At 36.3% G+C, this 20603-nt stretch overlaps 1 protein-coding gene across 1 annotated transcript; it reads left to right on the top strand.

Annotated features, from left to right (window-relative positions):
* The first annotated feature begins 5017 nt into the window (after window positions 1-5017).
* spag8 (sperm associated antigen 8) lies at window positions 5018-19410 on the top strand. Its single transcript, XM_028463499.1, has 6 exons — window positions 5018-5171; window positions 7049-7208; window positions 9842-9887; window positions 12601-12721; window positions 17184-17246; window positions 18963-19410. The coding sequence occupies exons 1-6, from the start codon at window positions 5100-5102 to the stop codon at window positions 19044-19046; spliced, it is 546 nt and encodes a 181-aa protein (XP_028319300.1). The 5' UTR covers window positions 5018-5099; the 3' UTR covers window positions 19047-19410.
* The last annotated feature ends 1193 nt before the right edge of the window (window positions 19411-20603 follow it).

Below are 20603 nucleotides of genomic sequence, written 5' to 3'. Positions count from 1 at the left end.
TTATATTAGGTAATAACTCTGCTGAAATTAGAAAGTAATCTATGCGAGAATATGAGTTAAAAGTTTTAGAATGGCAAGAATACATTATGTCAATGGGTTTACGATGACGCCAAATATCTAGCATATTTAAGTCCTTCATAAAGTCCTGGATGACATCCCTACTTTTATGATGAGTTAAGTCAGTCCCAGTTAATCTATCTAAAGTAGGGTTCAAAACACAGTTCCAATCCCCACCAATGATGGTTTTTCCTGAGAGAGATGAAATGGTTAGAAAGAGATTTGTGAAAAATTGATCATCATCTATATTAGGCCCATAAACATTTACCAAATTGATTTTTTCATGTAAAATAAGTCCTTGAATTACTAAATATCTACCAAATTTATCCTTAATAACATTTGTGACCTGGAAAGGAACCGATTTATGAATTAAAATAATAACACCTCTTGCCCTTGACGTAAATGAGGCTGCATACAGACTTCCCTGCCACCTTCTGCTTCGTCTTCTAAAGTATGGGTCTCTTGTAAAATAAACTATTTTAGACTCCATATCTTTCAACTTGTTCATGACCTGTTTGATTTTTTTTACACCATTCAAGCCTCTGCAATTCCAGGAAGTACATTTAACTTGTGTCATTTAAACATAACGTAAACAACATGACACAAAGGAAGTGTCTGAGAGGTAAAACACACAGAACGATGGTTTGAACTAACCACACACGTAAAAAACAAACAAAACCTTTCATCCCTCATCCCAGAAAACTGGGCAACCCGTGAAAAGCGTAGCTTCCGACCACAAAAATTTCAGATCTCCGATCTGTTAAAGTAACTTTATAACGTGTAACCACCCCTCCTCCCCTGCTGCTATTAATACAATGTATCCTTTAGAGAACTTGAACTGCTCCATTAAGCTAATACAAACATATTATTACTATTATCCTAAATGTAATAAATCTAATAATTATAGACTGTAATTTTTATAAAAAATTTTGCCTGCGTGAAAGTTTCCCTGTGTGTTAACACCAGTGTTGCTGGGGGAATGATGCCGTGACTCAGCCCGAGCTGGCGCACGGTGTCAAACTGTTTGCGCTGTTTGTGCACCTCCGCAGCGACATCGTTGTAGAATCTCACCCTCTGGTTTTTGTACAATATTTCCTTCTTTATTCTTGCGGCTCTGGACACCATATCTTTCTGGCGATAATCGAGAAACCTCATAACCACTGTTCTCGGCGGTGCGTCGGCGTCTCTCTTCGGTCCCACCCGGTGACCTCTCTCCAACGCCAAAGGATTCCGGTTTAAAGTCATATCCAGCACCTCGGGTAGCCAGCTCTCCAAAAATGCACACGCGTCCGGACTCTCGGCGCCCTCAGGTAGATTCACCAGTCGGAGGTTGTTAAGTCGGGACCTCGTTTCCAAGTCAACCATTTTCTCCTCCAGCTGCTTGTTTCTTTTCCCCAGCCTTTCGACCTCGGTCTTTAACCCACTGCTATTGTCCTCCACAGCAGACAGACGTATTTCCGCGTCGTCCATTCTCTCCATACATTCAGTCATCTTCTTTTGTACATAACGTTATCAAACCTTCCCAAAACCTCTGACCCCATCTTGCGTATCTCCCCCAATATTTCTTCCTTAAACAGGTACATGGATGGGATCAGTGGGTGACGAAGTCGCCCCAGGTGCTTCACTGGTTTCTGCGTGAGTGTCGGCCCTCTCTTTAGCGGAGCTAGCTTCCTTGCTAGCGTTAGCCTTTGGCTCCGTACCTTGTGGTCCAAAGTCCGTTAATTTGGACTGTGTGGAAGACTTTGTCTTGTCTTTACTTGCCTTCGAGGTGCCAGGCATCTTAATAAATCCGAGTTGGCGTAATATAATCTAAAATGAAAGGATTTCTCAGGAGTTTTTCAGAGAGCAGGGATAAACGTGACCGTTCAGCTCGTGGCCATAACCGGAACCCTCTAGAGGTGTTTTCTGAATGTGAGATGATTGGTGTGTTGACAGAGGGAGAAGATGAAAGCCGTCACAGAAGGATTTGGGCACCACATTCATTAAGGCTCCAGTAAAAAGACGTCTCCTAAGTGGCTGCCTGCATGAGCCGTATTAAAAAGCCAACACTATTGTACCGCATCGATGTATCTGCAGAGTTGCTGGTCGTCATGGAGACGGCCAGTCAACACGTAATCACACGGCGGTGCAGAAATAGCTGCTCTGTGTGTGGCTGAGGGACAGAGGAGGTGAAAGCCCTGTGAGGAACTTCTCACTGCATCATGTCTGCACTGGACCAAAATGGAAAAGTGAATGATTTAGAGAATCTGAGTCTCATCCAGTGCAGACCACACATATGAACCACAATCCCACAGCAGGAATGACAGGAATCCTTTACTAAGGACGGACAATACACCAACCACACTCCGTAGTAATGTAATCCTTTAGGACACAGATTCCCAACAAGGCAGAGATCACAATGGGTGACCCAAGGGCCGTGTTATCAAAACTCATGTCAGACTCAGCATTAACAATAATACAAAAAAATGTTGTGTCAAGTGTTGTCTTTTTGTTTGTTTTTGGAGTTCTTTTGTGTATTTATGTTGTAATTTTGTATGTTTTCTGAGTCATATTGTGTATTTTTGGCCATTTTGTGTGTATTTCTTTTGTCATTTTGCATGTCTTCTGAGTCATATTATGTTTTTTTTTTCTCATTTGATTTAGTTTTTCATTTTGTTTTGGAGATAATTAGGCATTTTTCATGACATTCTTTATGTTTTGGAAGAGTTTTGTGTTTTTTCATCCCATTTTGAGTATTTAGGGTTTTTTGTGTCTTTTTTCTGCCAGTTTGTGTATTTTTGTTGTCGTTTTCTATGTTTTCTGAGTCATATTGTGTATTATGTATGTATTTCTTTCTTTGTTTTTTTTACATTATTGGCGTTATTGACATTGTTTATTATGTTTTTGTCTTGTCATTTCAATAATTTTTCTTTTATGTAGTGTTTTTTCTTGTCATTATTAGTGTTTGTATTTCTTTTTGTGTTTTTTTTGTGTTCTTTTCTGTCTTTGTTGTCATTTTCTATGTTTTCTGAGTCATATTGTGTATTATGTATGTATTTCTTTCTTGGTTGTTTTACATTATTGGCGTTATTGACATTGTTTATTATGTTTTTATCTTGTCATTTCAATAATTTTTCTTTTATGTAGTGTTTTTTCTTGTCATTATTAGTGTTTGTATTTCTTTTTGTGTTTTTTTTGTGTTCTTTTCTGTCTTTGTTGTCATTTTGTATGTTTTCGGAGTCATATTGTGTATTGTTGGTCATTTTATGTGTATTTCGTACTTATATGTTATCTTAGTCATATTATATCTTTTTTGGTCACTTGGTATATTTTTGTAGATGTTTAGTGTGTCTTTTGAGTCAATGGTGTATTTTTCTTGACGCTCTATGTTTTGGAAGCATGTTGTGTCTTCGTCTTGTCATTTTAAGTATTTTTATTTTATGTTGTGTTTTTACTTTGCTATTTTGAGTATTTATTTTTGTTTTTGTGTTTTTTCTGTCATTGTGTAGACTTTTGCTGTTTTGCGTGTTTTTGGAGTTATTTTGTGTAATTGTTCTGTCATTTTGTGTATTTTGTTTTGTGTTTTTCAGAGACATTTTGTGTGTTTTGAGTATTTTTTTTGTATTGTGTTGTTTTGTTTGTTTCTGGAGTCTTTTTTATATTGTATTGTTTTTTGAGACATTTTGTGTATTTTTCTTGACATTGTTTTGTGCTTTGGAGACATAATTATTATTTTTTTGTTAGTTTTTTGTGTACTTTTCTGTCATGTTGTGTATCTTGTTTTTTGTTTTGTCTGTTTTTTAAGACATTTTGTGTAATTCTTCTTGACTTTTTTATGCTTTGGATACATTTTTTGTGTATTTTGTTTTTGTTTTATTTTTTTTGAAGTCATTTTGTGAATTTGTTTGGTGGGCCGAACAAAATTAGACCGAGGGCTGCGTGTGGCTCACAGGCCAATGCCAATGCCGATGTCTGATCTAGATACTAAAGAGAATCTAGGAGAGCTTGCTGACACATATAAACAGCACATAACAGTCTATTGTGAGGCTCATACCTTTGGTGATGTTCTCACTATGTTTACAAAAGGTTCTTTGATTACAGTGAGTTTTTTCACACCCAATGCTGCTGCGTAATGATGAGTAGAGCCTTGTTCATTTCAACACCGTGACAAAGTCGACAGTTTTGCATCCAAAAAACACGGCGTGTGTTTCTGAGCGCTCTAAACCCTCTGGACGTCTGACAGAGAAAACTCAGTGTGTTTCTGTGGTTCACAACCACAGTAACAAGCACCAGGTGGTACATTTAGCAAGGCTTGCATTGATGTGAATAAATGTTATGTAATTCTTGACAAACAAGAAGTTCAACAAGGTTATTGGGCAAAGATAATAGATTTCTCTCTGCTGAATCATGTGGGCAGTATTTAAGCTCTCTTATGAACATGTGGAGTAGAAAAAAAAATTAAATTCTCTGTTTAGATAAAGAGCTGGTTGGATAATGGCTCAGTGAAAGTGTACAACTCAAAATAAATGAATAAATAAAGAGATTGAACTAATTTTACTTGACCCAAAGGTTGGCACTACATGGGGTACTTGAGAGAGAGTGGAAAAACAAAACAACACAAAAAAAAAACAAAAGAAAGCATTACAAATATGGTTGTTTTTTTTTTTAAGTTGAAAAAGATAATTCTCTATCTATCTATCTATCTATCTATCTATCTATCTAACTATCTATCTATCTATCTATCTATCTATCTATCTATCTATCTATCTATCTATCTATCTATCTATCTATCTATCTATCTATCTATCTATCTATCTATCTATCTATCTATCTATCTATCTATCTATCTATCTACCTATCTATCTATCTATCTTTTTGTCATTTAAATTAATAATGTATTTTATTTTTTTAACTTTCTTCCTGGTGTCATGGCAGCACTTCCGCCACCTCGCCCGTTGCTAGGCAACAGACAAACTCGGGGTCAGAGCGGCTGCTCTGGTTTCTCACGTTTTTTCCACCTCAGTGTTTAGTTGTGTTTTAGTTGCGTTTTTCTTGCCAAAACTATGGATGAACAACGGGCTGCTGTGGAAAACACAGCGGGAACACGTTTGTTGGTGAAAGTGGAAGCTTTAGAGGTAAGCTGGAGTGTTCAAAAACGGCAACACGTGACATAAGTAGCTAGCAACTGAGAAGCTAATAAATTACATAAGAATCTATTTAAACCAACAATAAAAATCCATTTACCTGTTTTTGTAGATTTTTCTATAGTTTTTTCATCTTTTGGGAGGCGTTTGAAATAAATAAATGAATAAATAATTAGTTTATTATTTTATGCATTTTTTACTTGAAGTTCATGGGGTTTTTTTTAAAATTCAGAAATCATTATTTATTTATTTATTTCACTTTTACTGTGCTGTACTGTATGAATTTATGGAGCCCCAGACATGAATTTTATATTTTGTGACTACAGAACACTAATTGGTGACCGCAAATTACCAATTTACAAAGTTTTGGCCACAAAATACTAATTTGCCCAAAATACTAATTTGTGGCCACGAAATACTACGGTAATTTGTGACTAGGGGTGGGAACAATAACGTTTATCTCACGATATGACGATACTGCGATTATTGATGCATTGGTCAGAAATCAATCTATGATAATCTATGACATAACAATAAAAAAAAAAAGATTAAGTGGAAAAATACAATTTTTTTTTTATATCTCTGAAAGACAATAAATTGAAAAAGTGTCCTATGAACAGTGACACTATTTTAGTGCAACATTTCTGTAAATAAGTGTCAACATACCAATGTAAATGAATAAGTATCTCCAATAGTGCTTTCTGTAAACAAAAAATAGGGTTTTTCTTACCAGTGACACCATTATAGTGCAATATTCCAGTAAACAATATATTGGTTCCTTCAACAAACAGTGACAACATTTATGTGAAGACGTAACTGCACATTTTAGTGAAAAAGCAGAAAAGGTTTTGGAAAAAAAAAATAGCGCGAGCATATCGATAATTGATCGTGCGAAAAAACATCGTGATATATCGCCGTATCAAGATATTGTCACACTCCTATTTGTGACCACGAATTAGTATTATTTTTTACCATGTCATGTCTGGGGCTCCGTATGAATTAATTTATTATTTTCATCCTTTTTTTTTTTTTTGTTCTACTGCGACGAGCAACAAAAATGTACTTGTATACCTAATATAGTGACAATACATTTTTTTTTTTTACTTCCTCTAGATGACAACTTCACTGGTTACTTTTTATTTTTAAATGCATTCATTTTAGTTATCCTGACTATTTGAAACAACATGTAATTCCTTTCAGATCTTCCTGTAATGTGAGACACACATCTTAAACATTCTTTATCGTTCCTAGGACCAGAAAAGGAATGATGGAATGATCTTCTTACCTCTATCCGCTCTATAACCGCCCTTAATGTGTTTAAAAATGCTCTTGTGCAATACCTTCAAAATGCATGTAACTGTTTTTGAGTTTTCTTGCTCATACCTTACATTTGTTAGTTTATTTCTTAAATGTTGTTGAAACTTATATGACCTTTGACAGTTGAGGGCCCTGTGTGTTTGTGTGTATGGGATTAGTGTTTCTGTGTGTGAGAGGTATGTAACATACTGTAATGTTTGCCTCTATGTATTATTGTTTGTATTGTGTGAAATGCATGTACAGCTGCTTCTGTCTCGTGCATCTCTCTTTTGTTTGTGGACCCCTTGAAAACGAGATGGTTCATCCTATAATTTCATAAAGAACTGTTGGAATTATGTGCAGTTAAAAACCCACCTATTCACACAGGCACTTAACTAAAATGCCTTCTTTGAGTTATTTCAAAAAGTGCTACATAAAACTGATGTATTATTATTATTGTTATTATTATTATTATTATTATTATTTAGTTGTTATGTTTCCTTTGTGTGCTTTTCATAAAAAGTGGCTAGGAAGCTGTGTCTCCTGTAACAAATGAACTCTTTTCTGCCTAGAAAACGCATTCATCTGCTGATGAGGAGGACAAGCAGCGTCACATCCAGAGACACGAGCACAAAGGGATCTTCACGTTTGATCCCGAGTCAAAAATGGAGAATCTCACTACGACGAGGGAAGATTTTGCTGCTCCTAAAAAGCTGGGGGTGAGGACTCGAGGTAAAGAACCAAGTGTAGTTTTGAAATGATTTTTGTTGACAAAGCCACATTGGACCTAAATTAACGTGGACTGCTGCTGTCATGATGAGGTTGTATATCCCAGGGATTCTCAACCTTGGGGTCGTGACACACTGGTAGGGGGTCGCCAGATGCCTTCAGGAAACTTAAAATATAAATTGAATAACAATTTGAGCACATTTTTGCTTATTTTGACCGTTTTTCTACAACTACACCAAACTGGCCATATTTTAAATTGCCCATGTTACGCTAAATCAACTCTTCTATGCGTTAAACATAATAAAGTTCTATTAGGGCTTCATACACATGCCCTAAGTGTTTTTTTAGTGATTCCATCAATGGTTAGTTAGAGGATGATTTGCTCCTTTCTTACTGCAGGGTGAGCACAAACACCTCGCTCCAATTTGATGACGCATTCCCACTTTGATGACAAATTTGACTCGGCACTGAGCTGGAGAAGCCGCGCCTCCAGGAAGCTCTCTGCCGTGATTGACATGTAAACAGACACGCCTACGACTGTGAGCATTTCAGCGTCCTTCACGCAGTGCTATATATGTATTTTCTACAGTCTTTGTATGTACCGGCGAACGCCCCGCCCCCACGCTCTGTCTCGTGTTTATTAAGCAGCATGAGCTCAGCTACGGAGTGGGTGGGAGGAGGGCGGGCCATCCTTTTTTCCCTGTTTCATGTGTATTTTTGCCAATTTAACCACATTCACGATTTGTCTAGCCCATTATTTGCCAGTTTAATCTAATTGTTCCTACTTTTTTATGTCTCTTATTAACACCTTGAACCCTTTTTACCACTTTTTCTGTCCATTTTTGTTCGCTCTAATTTAGGGCTGGGCGATATGGCCTTTTATAAATACCGCGATATTTTTAGGCCATGTCACGATACACGATATATATCTCGATATTTTGCATTACCCTTGAATTAACACTTTGATGCACAAAATCACACCAGTATGATGATTCTATATGTCTACATTAAAACATTCTTGATCATACTGCATTAATATATGCCAATTTTAAACTTTCATGCAAAAAAGGGGAAATCACAACTAAGTCAAAGTTGACATAACTGTATTTATTAAACAGTGAGTGGCTCAAACATAAAATTGTCAACACGTTCTGTGCAAAATTGTCACAGAGACATTTCAAAACAAGACATTAGTGCAGGATGCAACTCACATGGCATTTCAAAACACAAAATTAAGTGCACTTTTTGTACATAATGCCACTACAATAATTTAAAACAAATAGTGCCCTTTTGTGCATGTTGTCATTAAGATGACATTTCAAAACAACACTAAATTTAAGTGCACCTTTTGTGCATAATGCCACTAAGATATTTAAAAAAAAAAAAAGTCCGCGAGTTTAACGGTATGGTCATTTTCAACACCGCACAGACTACAAGCTGCGATATATCGAGTATATTCGATATATCGCCCAGCCCTACTCTAATTTGCCACTTTTAACCAATGTCTGAGGTTTTCAGGCCGGTGTCATAGTCTGAGTTTGTAATCATCCTAAGATTGTAAAACAATCTAAGTACGCAGCAGTCACGTCCTGGGATTGTACCCGTGCTGGAATTGCCATGCGTAAATTGTCATACTGAGATACAATGATATCTTAGTTGTAGTTCAGAATGATATTGTGTTTTAAGAAGTGTAATAATGTTTTTTAAATATGTCAGCAATTTATTTGTCAGTGAAGTGCATTTTATGCCAAAAATTTACTTTGAACATTTACTTTGAAATTGAATGAACAATCTCAGCACAGCAGAAGTAGCAAAAATTCTTTTTCCGGTAGTGCGTGTCAGTACGTGACACCGAGCTACTGGACTCACTTTGTTGTTGTTGTGTGTACACTAGTTAAAAACACTGTGATGTGCCACCCCTAAATGTGCAGAGATTGACTCCAGTTTTGGTAACAGATGCTTACAATGTCAATGTGAACAAGGCAAAAAGCGATCTGGCAAAATCTGATGAAAATTAATTTTGTGAACCACTTCAACGTGTATTTGGAGCACTTCTACAGCACAGAAATATGAAATAATTAACAATCGCCAACTCGATTAACCATATTAAGAATGTTTGGCATGAGTTTTGTGAAGTTTTTCAGATGAAATAGAGAAAGGTAAACTAAGGCGGAATAAATAAACTCTGAAACGGATTTGGGAAATTTTAAAACCCAAATTTGGAGGCTCCAGGAAAACTAGTTAGAGCCAGAATATCAACTAAAACCATATTAAATATCATTTTCGGATATACCCATTTCTGTGTTATTGGTTTTCCCTGATTGAATATGAATTACTGACAAACTAAACGTCCTAAAATCATGCCAAAAACTCATAATCGGGATTAATTAAGACAATGTTTGTAGATTGAAGGTGATATCCATGATTCCCATCCATTTTTATTTGTTTTGGGTCACTTACCCATGGAATAATGTGGCGATGTCAACAAAAAGTGTAGTCTTGTAAAATGAGATATTTTAATATACTATCACCTTATTAACATTTTGTTATTCACAATACATGTCTTAAATTTGGGATGTTTTTTTGCCATTCATTCTAAGTTTGTCTCATTTTTTTCTTCTGATTTCACGTTCCAGGCATCAGAGCAGAGCTTCTGGAAAAACAGATGGCCCAGATTAGTTGGTAAATCAAGGAGGAACTCTCCGAGTGGTTTGCTTATGGAAACATCGTTATCCCATCATGCCTTTGAGGGAATTGGTGGAAAAACTGTTTTGGTTTACTGGGAAGTCCGTTTAACTGCAGCATTACGGCTCCTATTTGGGGATCTTTAGGTGTATAACAGCGTACATGGTCACTTTTTGTTGTTTTTGATTGACAGATCAGATTGTTGTTCAATATTGGAAGATTTTCTGTATCCGTGTAAGACGAACAATCCTGCTTACATATATTTTTGACGTGGTGCAAAAAGGATCGTGTCTGCTTATGGTGACTAGGTTTCTCAGTAAATACACAAATCATGGCACAGATTTTCTGTTGCATCAGTGATAGGAGCTAAAGAGTGATGTTTTGCAGATCTCTCATGTAGTATATATGAAATAAGAGTTATCAATTATCATGAAATTGTTTAATCTATCCAGAAGGTGGCAGTACAACGCATTCAAGTCTAATAAACAGCTGGTTGAGGTTGTATGCAGCTGTGATATTTGTTTAGTTTAAATACAAAAGGCTGATTAATATTGGCCAGATTTTGACCAGTTTATGGCAAACATGTCAAACTTAAAGCTTAGGGCCAAATCCGGCCCTTTAGAGGATCCTGTTTGGCCCACAGGAGAAAGTAAAAATGACAGAGAAAACATGAATCCTTGTGTAAATTACCAAACCAATCTGTTGTAGATATCTCAGCTTCTTCAAATACACACATTCAAAGAAACCTGTGCTTATATCACATGATGGCAAACATCTTTAATCTTAAATTGTTAAAATAAATCTGAAAGTTCTCCTCAAATAATTCCTGAAATAGTTCCTAAATTGAATCGAAATGGAAGTGCACGTTCATGTGGGAATTCTTTTATGTTTTTCTGTATCCTTTGTGTGTCTTTTTTCTGTCATTTTGTGTAGTTTTTGTATTTGTTTTTGTGTTATTTTGGAGTCATTTTGTGTATTTTATTTTGTTTTGTGTGAGGCATTTTGTGTGTATAGAGAGTTTTTTTGTATTTTGTTTGTTTCTGGGGTTACTAAAAGTATTTTTCTGTCATGTTGTGTATTTAGTTTTTGTTTTGTGTGATTTTAGAGACATTGTGTGTTTTTTTTCATGTAATTTTGTATCTTTTGTTTTTTTTTGGTGAAAAACAGGGTTTTTATTCATGAGGAAGGGTGTGCCCCCTAGCAACTGTGGTTGATCACACCCGAGTTCAAGTTGTGTAGCCACACCCAGCCACACCTGTTCTCAATCTAGAAATCACTTAAATAGGACAAAGTGAAGTAGACCAAAAGATCCTAAAAAGCTATAGACATCATGCCGAGATCCAAAGACATTCAGGAACAAAAGAGAAAAAAAGTAATATAAATCTATCAGTCTGGGAAAGGTTATGAAGCCATTTCTAAAGTTTTGGACTCCAGTGAACCACCGTGAGAGACATTATCCACAAATGGTGAAAACACGGAACAGTAGTGAACTTTCCCAGGAGTGGCCGGCCAAAATCCCCCAAGAGCACAGCGACGACTCATCCAAGAGGTGACAAAAGACCCCCCAACAACATCTAAAGAACTGCAGGCACCACTTGCCTCAGTTAAGGTTAGTGTTCATGACTCCACCATAACAAAGAGACAGGACAGAGTTCCACGACCAAAACCACTGCTGAGCAAAAAGAACATTAAGGCTCGTCTCATTTTTGCCAGAAAACATCTTGGTGATCACCAAAACTTTTGGGAAAATTTTCTGTGGACTGACGAGACAAAAGTTGAACTTTTTGGAAGGTCTGTGTCCCATTACATAACACCGAGTTTTAGAAAAAGACGTCATACCACCAGTAAAATATGGTGGTAGCAGTGTGATGGTGTTGGGCTGTTTTTCTGCTTCAGAACCAGGAAGACTTGCTGTGATCAATGGAAGCATGAATTCTGCTTCTACCAAAAATCCTGAAGGAGAATGTCCAAATGTCCATCTGTTTGTGACCTCAAGCTGAAGCAAACTTGGGTTCTACAACAGGACAATGATCCAAAACACACCAGCAAGTCCACCTCTGAATGGCTGAAGAAAAACTAAATGAAGACTTTGTAGTGGTCTAGTCAAAGTCCTGACCTCAATCCTATTGAGATGCTGTGGCATGACCTTAAAAATGTGGTTCATGCTGGAAAAGCCTCCAATGTGGCTGAATTACAACAATTCTGCAAAGATGAGTGGGTCAGAATTCCTTCACAGCGTTGGAAAACAGTCATTACAACTTATCGCAAACGCATGATTACAGTAGTTGCTGCTAAGGGGGGTCCACCAGTTATTTGTTTTAGGGGGCAAACACTTATTCACACAGGGCCATGTAGCTTTGGATTTTTTTCTTCCTCATTAATAAAACCCTTCATTTAAAAACTACGTTTTGTGTTTACTTGTGTTATCTTTCACTAATGTTTAAATGTGGTTGATCTGTAACATTTAAGTGTGGAAAATATGCAAGTAAGAAATCAGGAAGGAGGCAAACACTTTTTCACACCACTGTATGTGTATATATATATATATATATATATATATATATTTGGAAATTCTTCTCAATTTAATTCCTAAAAATAGTCACAAAATCAAAATGGAAGTGCACATTATTGTGGGAATTGGTTGTGAGCATGTGAGTAGTTTAATGTATTTTTTATTAGCTGGGCTAAGTTTCTTCTTTCTTTTTTACAGTGAGAAGATGAAGGCTGACACGTACCCTACGACGCCTGAAAGCGTCTACCGCACCACAACTCAGGAGGATTTCTCTGCCCAAGGATTTGTGCCTCACGCAGCTGAAACAACAACACTTCATGTAAGTGTACCGAGCGTTCTCAGTGCGGTAAACCAATGAGGCAGGTTCACAAACACTCCTCTGCTTCAGGCCAGGCACTTTAAATGTGTTTCACCCACGTCATGATGAAGGTGCTAGATGTAGCTGTGCCTTAGGTCTAATACACGTATTTAAATTCATCAACATGTAGCTGATTGCTGCCATTCAAATGGGGCTGAATTCAACCAGATTATAAAAATGTGGATTAAAACGTCCCACAGTGAAGCAGGTCATTAGCTCACCACTCATTAGTCCAGTGATAACCAACCTTTTTTGGTTCGTGACCCCATCACAAATTTCTGGCGAACCAAGAGACAATTTTCTAGAATAAGTTTGTGATCATGTTTGTTATAGTGTATTATAAATGCATACAATTTGATAAAGTTTAAGTATAGAATACAGTTGTTTGATATTGTGTGAGACGTGTTAATTTGAAAAGGAATAATTGAAAATATAATTTTAATTTGACTATTTACTAGACATATCAGGCGACCCCACATGGGGTCACAACCCAGAGGTTGAAAAACACCGGGTTACCACTACATGTAAGTCATTCTTTTCTTGATAAATATGCATGTTTTTATTACCAAACTGAAGTAATGGAAAACTTTATGAGAAGAAAATACTGCAGGAAAGTTTTTTTTTTTATGCATCTATATATATATAGATGCATAAAAAACAGACATGTTAAAAATGAATCTGATACTTTCTCTGTCACTCAATGAACTTGAGTGATGATTATACATTTTGGAATTCATAACTCTCTGAGGGCCAAATTTTGTGAAGTAAAGCTAAAGTTGTTGTGTCAAACTTCAGGCCCAGGGGCCAAATCCGGCCATTTTAGAGCATCCAATTCGGCCCACTGGAAAAATTAAAAATGAAAACATGAATTACTGCGTAAATTACCAAATAATTCAGTTGTAGATATTTAAAATTCACCAATTTATTCACACGAGTGCAATGTCTGTATGGAACAGTGCAGAGCATAACATACTGTAATATTATACATCAATTTTTATATAGCACTTTTCTGGGTACTCAAAGTCGCTTTACAATGTAGGGAGCAGTGTTGGGGTTTGGTGTCTTGCTCAAGGGCACCTAGCTGGCATACATCTGCCGTTTTCTGAGAGAGACACATTTATGTATATATACAGTAGTCTGCCCATGCATGTATGAATATATTCATATGTAGTTGTTTGTGTACATGTACTGTATGTATATATGTATGTACTTGTACAATTGGATGCATATGTGTATATTGATATACAGTATGTAAAATTCTGTACATAACCTTTTCTTCTTTTACAATTTAATTGTAAGTTTTGTTCTACATATATATAGTGAAAGCCTGTTTTTATTTTTTATTATTTTATTTTATCTTATTGTTTTCCACATCACAAATGTAGCAAATTTTTTAACATTTAATCTTTTCGTGTTTGAATGTAAACTGACCGTACAACATTTGTTAAATATTTTAATAATACACATTTAAGTATGTGACTGTTTTGTGGTGTTTTTGATTTTATATATATATATATATATATATATATATATATATATATATATATATATAAATGGATAAATACACAACATTGACCATCAAAAACCAAACAGAAAATAAGATGAAAACCAAAAGTAATTGGAATTCACTCAAAACATACATTTGTAATTATTTTTAACGAGCCGGGTTTCAACCTAAATAGTACACAAACTGCCGTGAAATAAGCCCAGCGGATGGAGACAGGTTGCGGTCATGTGTTGAAAGGATCCGGTCTGTGAAAGGATTGGGTAGTGACACCGCTGGCTACATAACGCTCCAGCTCGCGTTGCCGCCGCAGGTACAAAACCGCGGTCAAGTGGGGGTGGGCTCTCCAGTGATTGGAGCTGGTGCGCACGTGTGTTGGCTTCGGTTTTTATGAAATAATTGATTAACAGTATCATTGCAGTCCAAACAAATTTGACGTTGCACACCTTTGAACCAAGCAGCAGCCATGTTGAAAGTCTCATGGCAGTCTGATCCTGATACACAGAGATATTTGAAACAGACACTTTTATAGAGCGATACACAGTATTTTTAGGGGCTTGCATTTTTCATTTGTTTATATCACATAAATGCAGTTATTTTTAATTGCAAATTGTGGAAAGAACTCTCAATTCTTCCACAAATCTTGCAATTTCTCAAACAATTCCACAAACTTCCTTTAAATTACACAAAAAAGTTCACAAAAGCAAGAATTTTTGAAGTGAATTGAACTGATATTGAAAACTCGGGCACAATGATGTTAAAATTGTTCTATTTATAATCTGCAGCCCACTTGAGCTCAAACTGGTCCGTGTTTGGCCCCTGAACTAAAATCAGTCTGACACCCCTGATTTAAAGGAATGCTTCCACCAGAAGGGTTGGGTTATGGTAGATTTTCACAGTAGTTTTCTAGTCTGTACTGGATAGAAATTGATGGATGTTGTGGAACCATTGATGAAATCTCGTTTTTACCGATTGGTTGAGATCAACGAGCACAGTCCGTGCTCCTCACGGCTCAGGCTTGTGTTGTCCAGCTCTCCAATGCCTCCACACACAAATCCATTCAATCTCAGAGCTCGTCACGATGGAGAAACTGAAAAACAGGTTGGCGGTGCATTGTACAGCTGGGTGGTTACCATGGTGATCTGTCTCAGGTTAACGTGGGTTGGTTGGTAACATCAGGAAAACTCTGACACACTGTATCTGTCTTTCTCAGCGTGTGCAGTGCTAACCACCTTCTATTAAGGTCTATTGCATATAAACTGAGGTTATAAGAAGGTTCGATTTGTAAAAAAAATATATATATACATATTTAAATTTTGTGTCTATTACCTGTTACACTCTTTTAATCATGTAAAGCACATTGAATTGCCTCATATATGAAATGTACTATACACAGATTTTTCTTGCCTTTTATGCTTTTATTTTTTATTTTTCAAAAAAAGAAAAAGGCATCTGCTGACATGGAGGACAACTTAAGTTTAATTTTCACACAAACAAGTATTTGACTAATAAAATAAAAATATCCAAAACAGTAGATGTTTACTAATCCAACAGTCCATCACAAATTAGAATAGAATAGTTTATTGCCATATATACAAGTTAAAAAGAACAGCTACAAACAACAAATTACAAACAACAACAAATAAGCCAAGACCGTATAAGTAAAGGTGCAAAAACAAGGAAAGAACAGAAGTACAGTATACTCTACAAACATACCAGCATGGGGGATTTATTTTTCAGTTTCTCAATGGGTGGAGTGCTGAGGTGTTTGCCCTCTTTTTTCATTAATTAATATAATATTTTAATTCATATAATTTATCTATCCTAAATATTATAAACTTAAATGGCACTGTCTCAAAATGGTGTTTGAATTTAGAAGGTGTCATAATTACTTGGTATAACATAGCTACGAGTCGCAAAATTGCCGTACAGTAGAACGATCAGCCCCGTTGCTGACACAATTTGAGTTTTACGTAAATTTCAAGTCGATTATAAACAGTAAAAAAAAAAAAACCTGTTTGAAAATCTGATATTAATTTGAAAAATGTATCTGCCCAAATAAAGTGATGGACCAGTAGAGGTTGTTCGAGGACCACCAGTGGTTCACGGACCACTCTTTGGGAAATACTTTTCTAGAGCATTAGCTGCAATCTATTGCAACAAAAGGTTTGCATTAATGATTGCAAATATGAATAATAACTAGAAGATTTGCATTTGCAGGTGCTGCTTGCCCGCACCATTGAACCCTGTGTTAGCACCAACATTAGTATTAGCATGAGACTAGCGTTAGCCTAACATATCGTTATCTTTAGCTTAGCATTAGCCAAGCATCAATATTAACTAAACATTAGATTAGCATTAACATGAGCTAAGCATTAACCTAGCATTAGTTTAGCTTTCGCGTATAATTAGCATTAACCTGGCATTATCCTATAACAAAGTTAGCATTAATATTAGATTAGCATAGGCTTAGCATGAGCTTAGCAATAACCTAGCATTAGCACTAGCCTAGCATTAACCTAGCCAATAAACCCTTTGTGAAATAATGCAGAACTTGATGAAAATGATAATAATAATGATAATAGTAGTAATAAAATACAATATGAAATAAATACATTTTTTAGAGAAATACAGTTATTATTTCTACTGTGGCTGTTTTTGCACAAGCCACCAAAACCATTTCCTTGTATTGTGATGAAACTTTCCGTATTCTGAAAATAAAATAAAAACGTAGTAGTGATGATAATTATTCAGAAATTTAACAAATAAAGAAAAACATACTGTATAAGAAATAAACGTAATTTCTATTATAATTAATTTTTATTATTATGGATAATAAAAATAACGGCACCATCTGACCTGAATTGTAATTTTCACAGAGCTCACCTGATGATCACTCATGCTGCGTCTCATTCCCAGGTTCCTGATTACAGGAGCAATGAGGCGATAACATTCTGGAGTGAAAGCCGTCAGCGGGTACAGGTACGTGTGTGTGTGTGTGTGTGTGTGTGATCACATACAGATATCCTCTCATCTTAGCTTAGAAACGGCTTCTGTTCAGTGCCTCTGTTTGTAAATTCTACTTGTTTGCATGTCTTGTTTATCTTTTTTCTTCTTTCTGTAAACACAAGAAGCAACAAACCAAACGGTGAAGCTGTAACACATCAACCTTTGTTTCTCTCTTTCTTTCCTCTGATCATCTAAAAAGCCGTTTTAATGTCATTGTACATGACTTTTTATTGTTGAATCATTAAAGAATCTGAAATTAAAAAAAAAAATTAATATCTCGGTTCATAATTGATCATCTTTATGAAATTTATCTGTTATGTCAGGTCAATTCCGCAATCATCCCAATGATCGGATCCAGATTTTTCTGTTTTTCACATTTATTTAGTTATGAATTTTTCTTTGTTTATTTGAGCGGGACAGTGTGTAATAATGTATAGCCGAAACTGTGAATACACCAGATTTAGCAAAATGCTAATTTCCATCCATGGTCCCATGGTGCAGGGGGTAGAAGTAGAAACTGTGTAGCAGAGGCATGCGCAGCACGCACATGCACCCATGACGTAGTGGGCGGGCCCGTCGGTCATCTCACAGCAGAAGGGGACAGTGGCTGACTTTATGACCCACTTTAAGACCTTTACAGTAGAGGTAGAAAAGATTGGTTTCATATGCAAGGATTGGCCGATCGGCCAAAATGAGGGTGCATTCTAAGTAGATATAATATATGAGGCTAAACCGTGAACCACTGCCAACATTGTAGTTTCATTGAGATTGTGACAAATTCAGTGAAAGTCCACTTGAATAATTATAAAGTCTCTCTTGTTTGAATATTGCCAAAACTCCTAAGCTTAAGTTCCCGTGGAAAATTGCCAGATATTTTACTCTCCTTTACAACCCAACTGAGATATCCACAACTCAATTATTTGGTCATTCTCAGCCATTTTTCCTTTCTCCTGATGGCCGATTTGGATGTTTTATAGGACCGGATTTGATTTTGACGTGTCATAATTGATCTTTTATAGAGTTTCTCAATTGGCTTTAATTACATTCAGTTAAATTCAATATTATTCATATAGTGCAAATTTCAACAAAGCCAGCTCAAAGCGCTTAACAAAATATAGAGTCCATAGTAAGAAAGAAAGAACCCAACAAGATCCACATGAACAAGCATTTAGTGCAGTAACGCCAGCAAACGACCACACTGTCAAACAGTAATCAATATGAGATAAAATCATACAGTGGAGGGAGGGCTTTGCTGGCTCTATTATAACAAAAGGTCAAATCTGTTTGAAGTTTTGCATGTTAAGTTTAACTGTATTAGTTGCCTTTTTAATGTGTTTCTTGAAAGACAGTTTGGAGTCTATTACAAGTACAACCCCAAGATATTAAACTGAGTCATCAACTCCAGTTCCTCTTCATCCAAAAACACAAATCGACCTTGTTTGAATCACAGTTTTTTACTGATAGTCATGCATATATTGCTTTGGACAGTAATGGTCAGCACATAATGTTATTAAAGTTCAAAACTATTCATTAAAACAGGGAAGTGTACGCTACCATGGCAACCATTGGATGTCTTTAGTTGGAATTAGATGTACATATTGCATTAGCATGCTAATATTGAGCTAATGCTAATATTGTATTGTCAGACAACCATGTAATGATGTGTTGTGGTGTGGTTTTGTGTCACAGGGCGTGACCTCCAACTCTTCCTTCAGGAAGTCAGCTGGGTTCAGCACGCCCATCACGGAGCGGTTGGATGAAGTAGACGATTGAGGCAGTACGTCCGACCATCACTGTTCTCGCTGCAAGTCTGACTGAAACTCACATATGTTTAAAAGCACACCTCGGTGAAGTCCCTCAGGGCCTATACTACAAAGCTAGATAATTACATCCTGGATGTATCTGTTAGCAGGCTTCACCTAACCAAACCTCCATAAGACAGAAGCTGTACTATGAGTTTTAAAATCAACTCGCTAAATTAAATGAGGTGATTTCCGCCTAGCTACGTGCGCGCTCTTGTGACACAGGAGGAGATTACAGCGTCAGACCAGTCACAATCACTGAGGAACTGTGTAGAGCAATTTACGTCACAATTAAAGAATAATTCTTTTAAGTAAGAATATCTCAAATCCATAATTCAGACCAAAAACAACACTGTTGCTGCAGAAATAGTAGCAAGGAATGAATGCAAGAATTAATGTGTGTTAATGCTTAAATTAGTGATATTATAAACGGAGAATAAACAGACAATCAGTTTCACTTTTACCTTGTCTGTGTCTGATGCTGCGTTCATACGGATCAGCTTACATCATAAGGTGGAATATATTTATATGTTATCTTACAGGACTGAAGCTCTCTGCATCACCACAAAATACATTTAATTAATTAATTTATGGGATCAGCCCATCAGATAGAAATCTGTTTTCTTTAGGATGTCATCGGGTAAATGAAAGGATAAATATTCTCTCTCCAGTCAGCGTCACATCAGATCCACACAGAGGCATGTTCACAATGATCCTCATTTCATTGGACGGGGTGTTTTTTAAGAGATCTGATTGGTCAGAAGCCGGGACTTTAGTACTCGCTCACATCCTAGCCAGAACAAAACCTGGTCCTGACCAGGTTAGTCGTTCAGCCTAAGTTACCATGGTGATTTTGCCCCATAAGACGTTAGCCAGCTTTGTAGGACAGCACACACTGATTACATCCCGGAAGTTAGAGCGATAAGAGGAAATCCAGCTTCTTAGTATAGGCTTTTAACTCACACACAGTCACACACACGCTCCGTACACAGTGACGTGGAACACAAAGAGCAGCAAACTAACAAATTGGTTGTTTTCCAAGTTATTTTTGGGTTGTTTGGTGTATTTACTGGGACAACATGTTGAAAACAAGTCGGTGACAAAGTGGATAACACACATGGAGTAACTTGGGCGATGATGGGACATCAAAATGAGTGCTTTCTTTATTGACGTCTTGTTTTTTTAAATGGGAAAGTCACCGATTTCTCAAAGGTTTCCAACGAATCAAATAATGACAACAATGCACTGGATTTCCATGTTTTGATTTATTCTGCACTGTTTATATGCTTCATCATCTTCACCCTCATCTAAAAAGACACAGCAGTCATCCGGTTGTAATTATTGATTGATTAAATACAATTTTATTGGATCAGATAATACAATAAATTTTTTTTTTTGAACAAAATTAACACGAGTACAATGTATTTTTGTGGTAGAGCTTAGCTAGAGTCACAGGTGATTTTCACATGATATTTAATTTTATAGTAAGATGAGTCATAAATTATAAAATAATCATTACTGTGTGATA

Source organism: Gouania willdenowi, chromosome 12, assembly GCF_900634775.1.
Source record: "Gouania willdenowi chromosome 12, fGouWil2.1, whole genome shotgun sequence".
NCBI classification, from domain to species: Eukaryota; Metazoa; Chordata; class Actinopteri; order Blenniiformes; family Gobiesocidae; genus Gouania; species Gouania willdenowi.
This window is presented reverse-complemented; position numbering and strand designations above follow the sequence as displayed.

What these genes read in the sequence shown, in the direction of transcription:
- spag8 (XM_028463499.1), top strand. Translation starts at nt 5,100, where the DNA reads ATGGATGAACAACGGGCTGCTGTGGAAAACACAGCGGGAACACGTTTG. An exon ending in CTGAAACAACAACACTTCAT is followed by an intron (nt 12,722 to 17,183) that starts GTAAGTGTACCG and finishes TCTCATTCCCAG; the next exon opens with GTTCCTGATTACAGGAGCAA. An exon ending in AAAGCCGTCAGCGGGTACAG is followed by an intron (nt 17,247 to 18,962) that starts GTACGTGTGTGT and finishes TTTGTGTCACAG; the next exon opens with GGCGTGACCTCCAACTCTTC.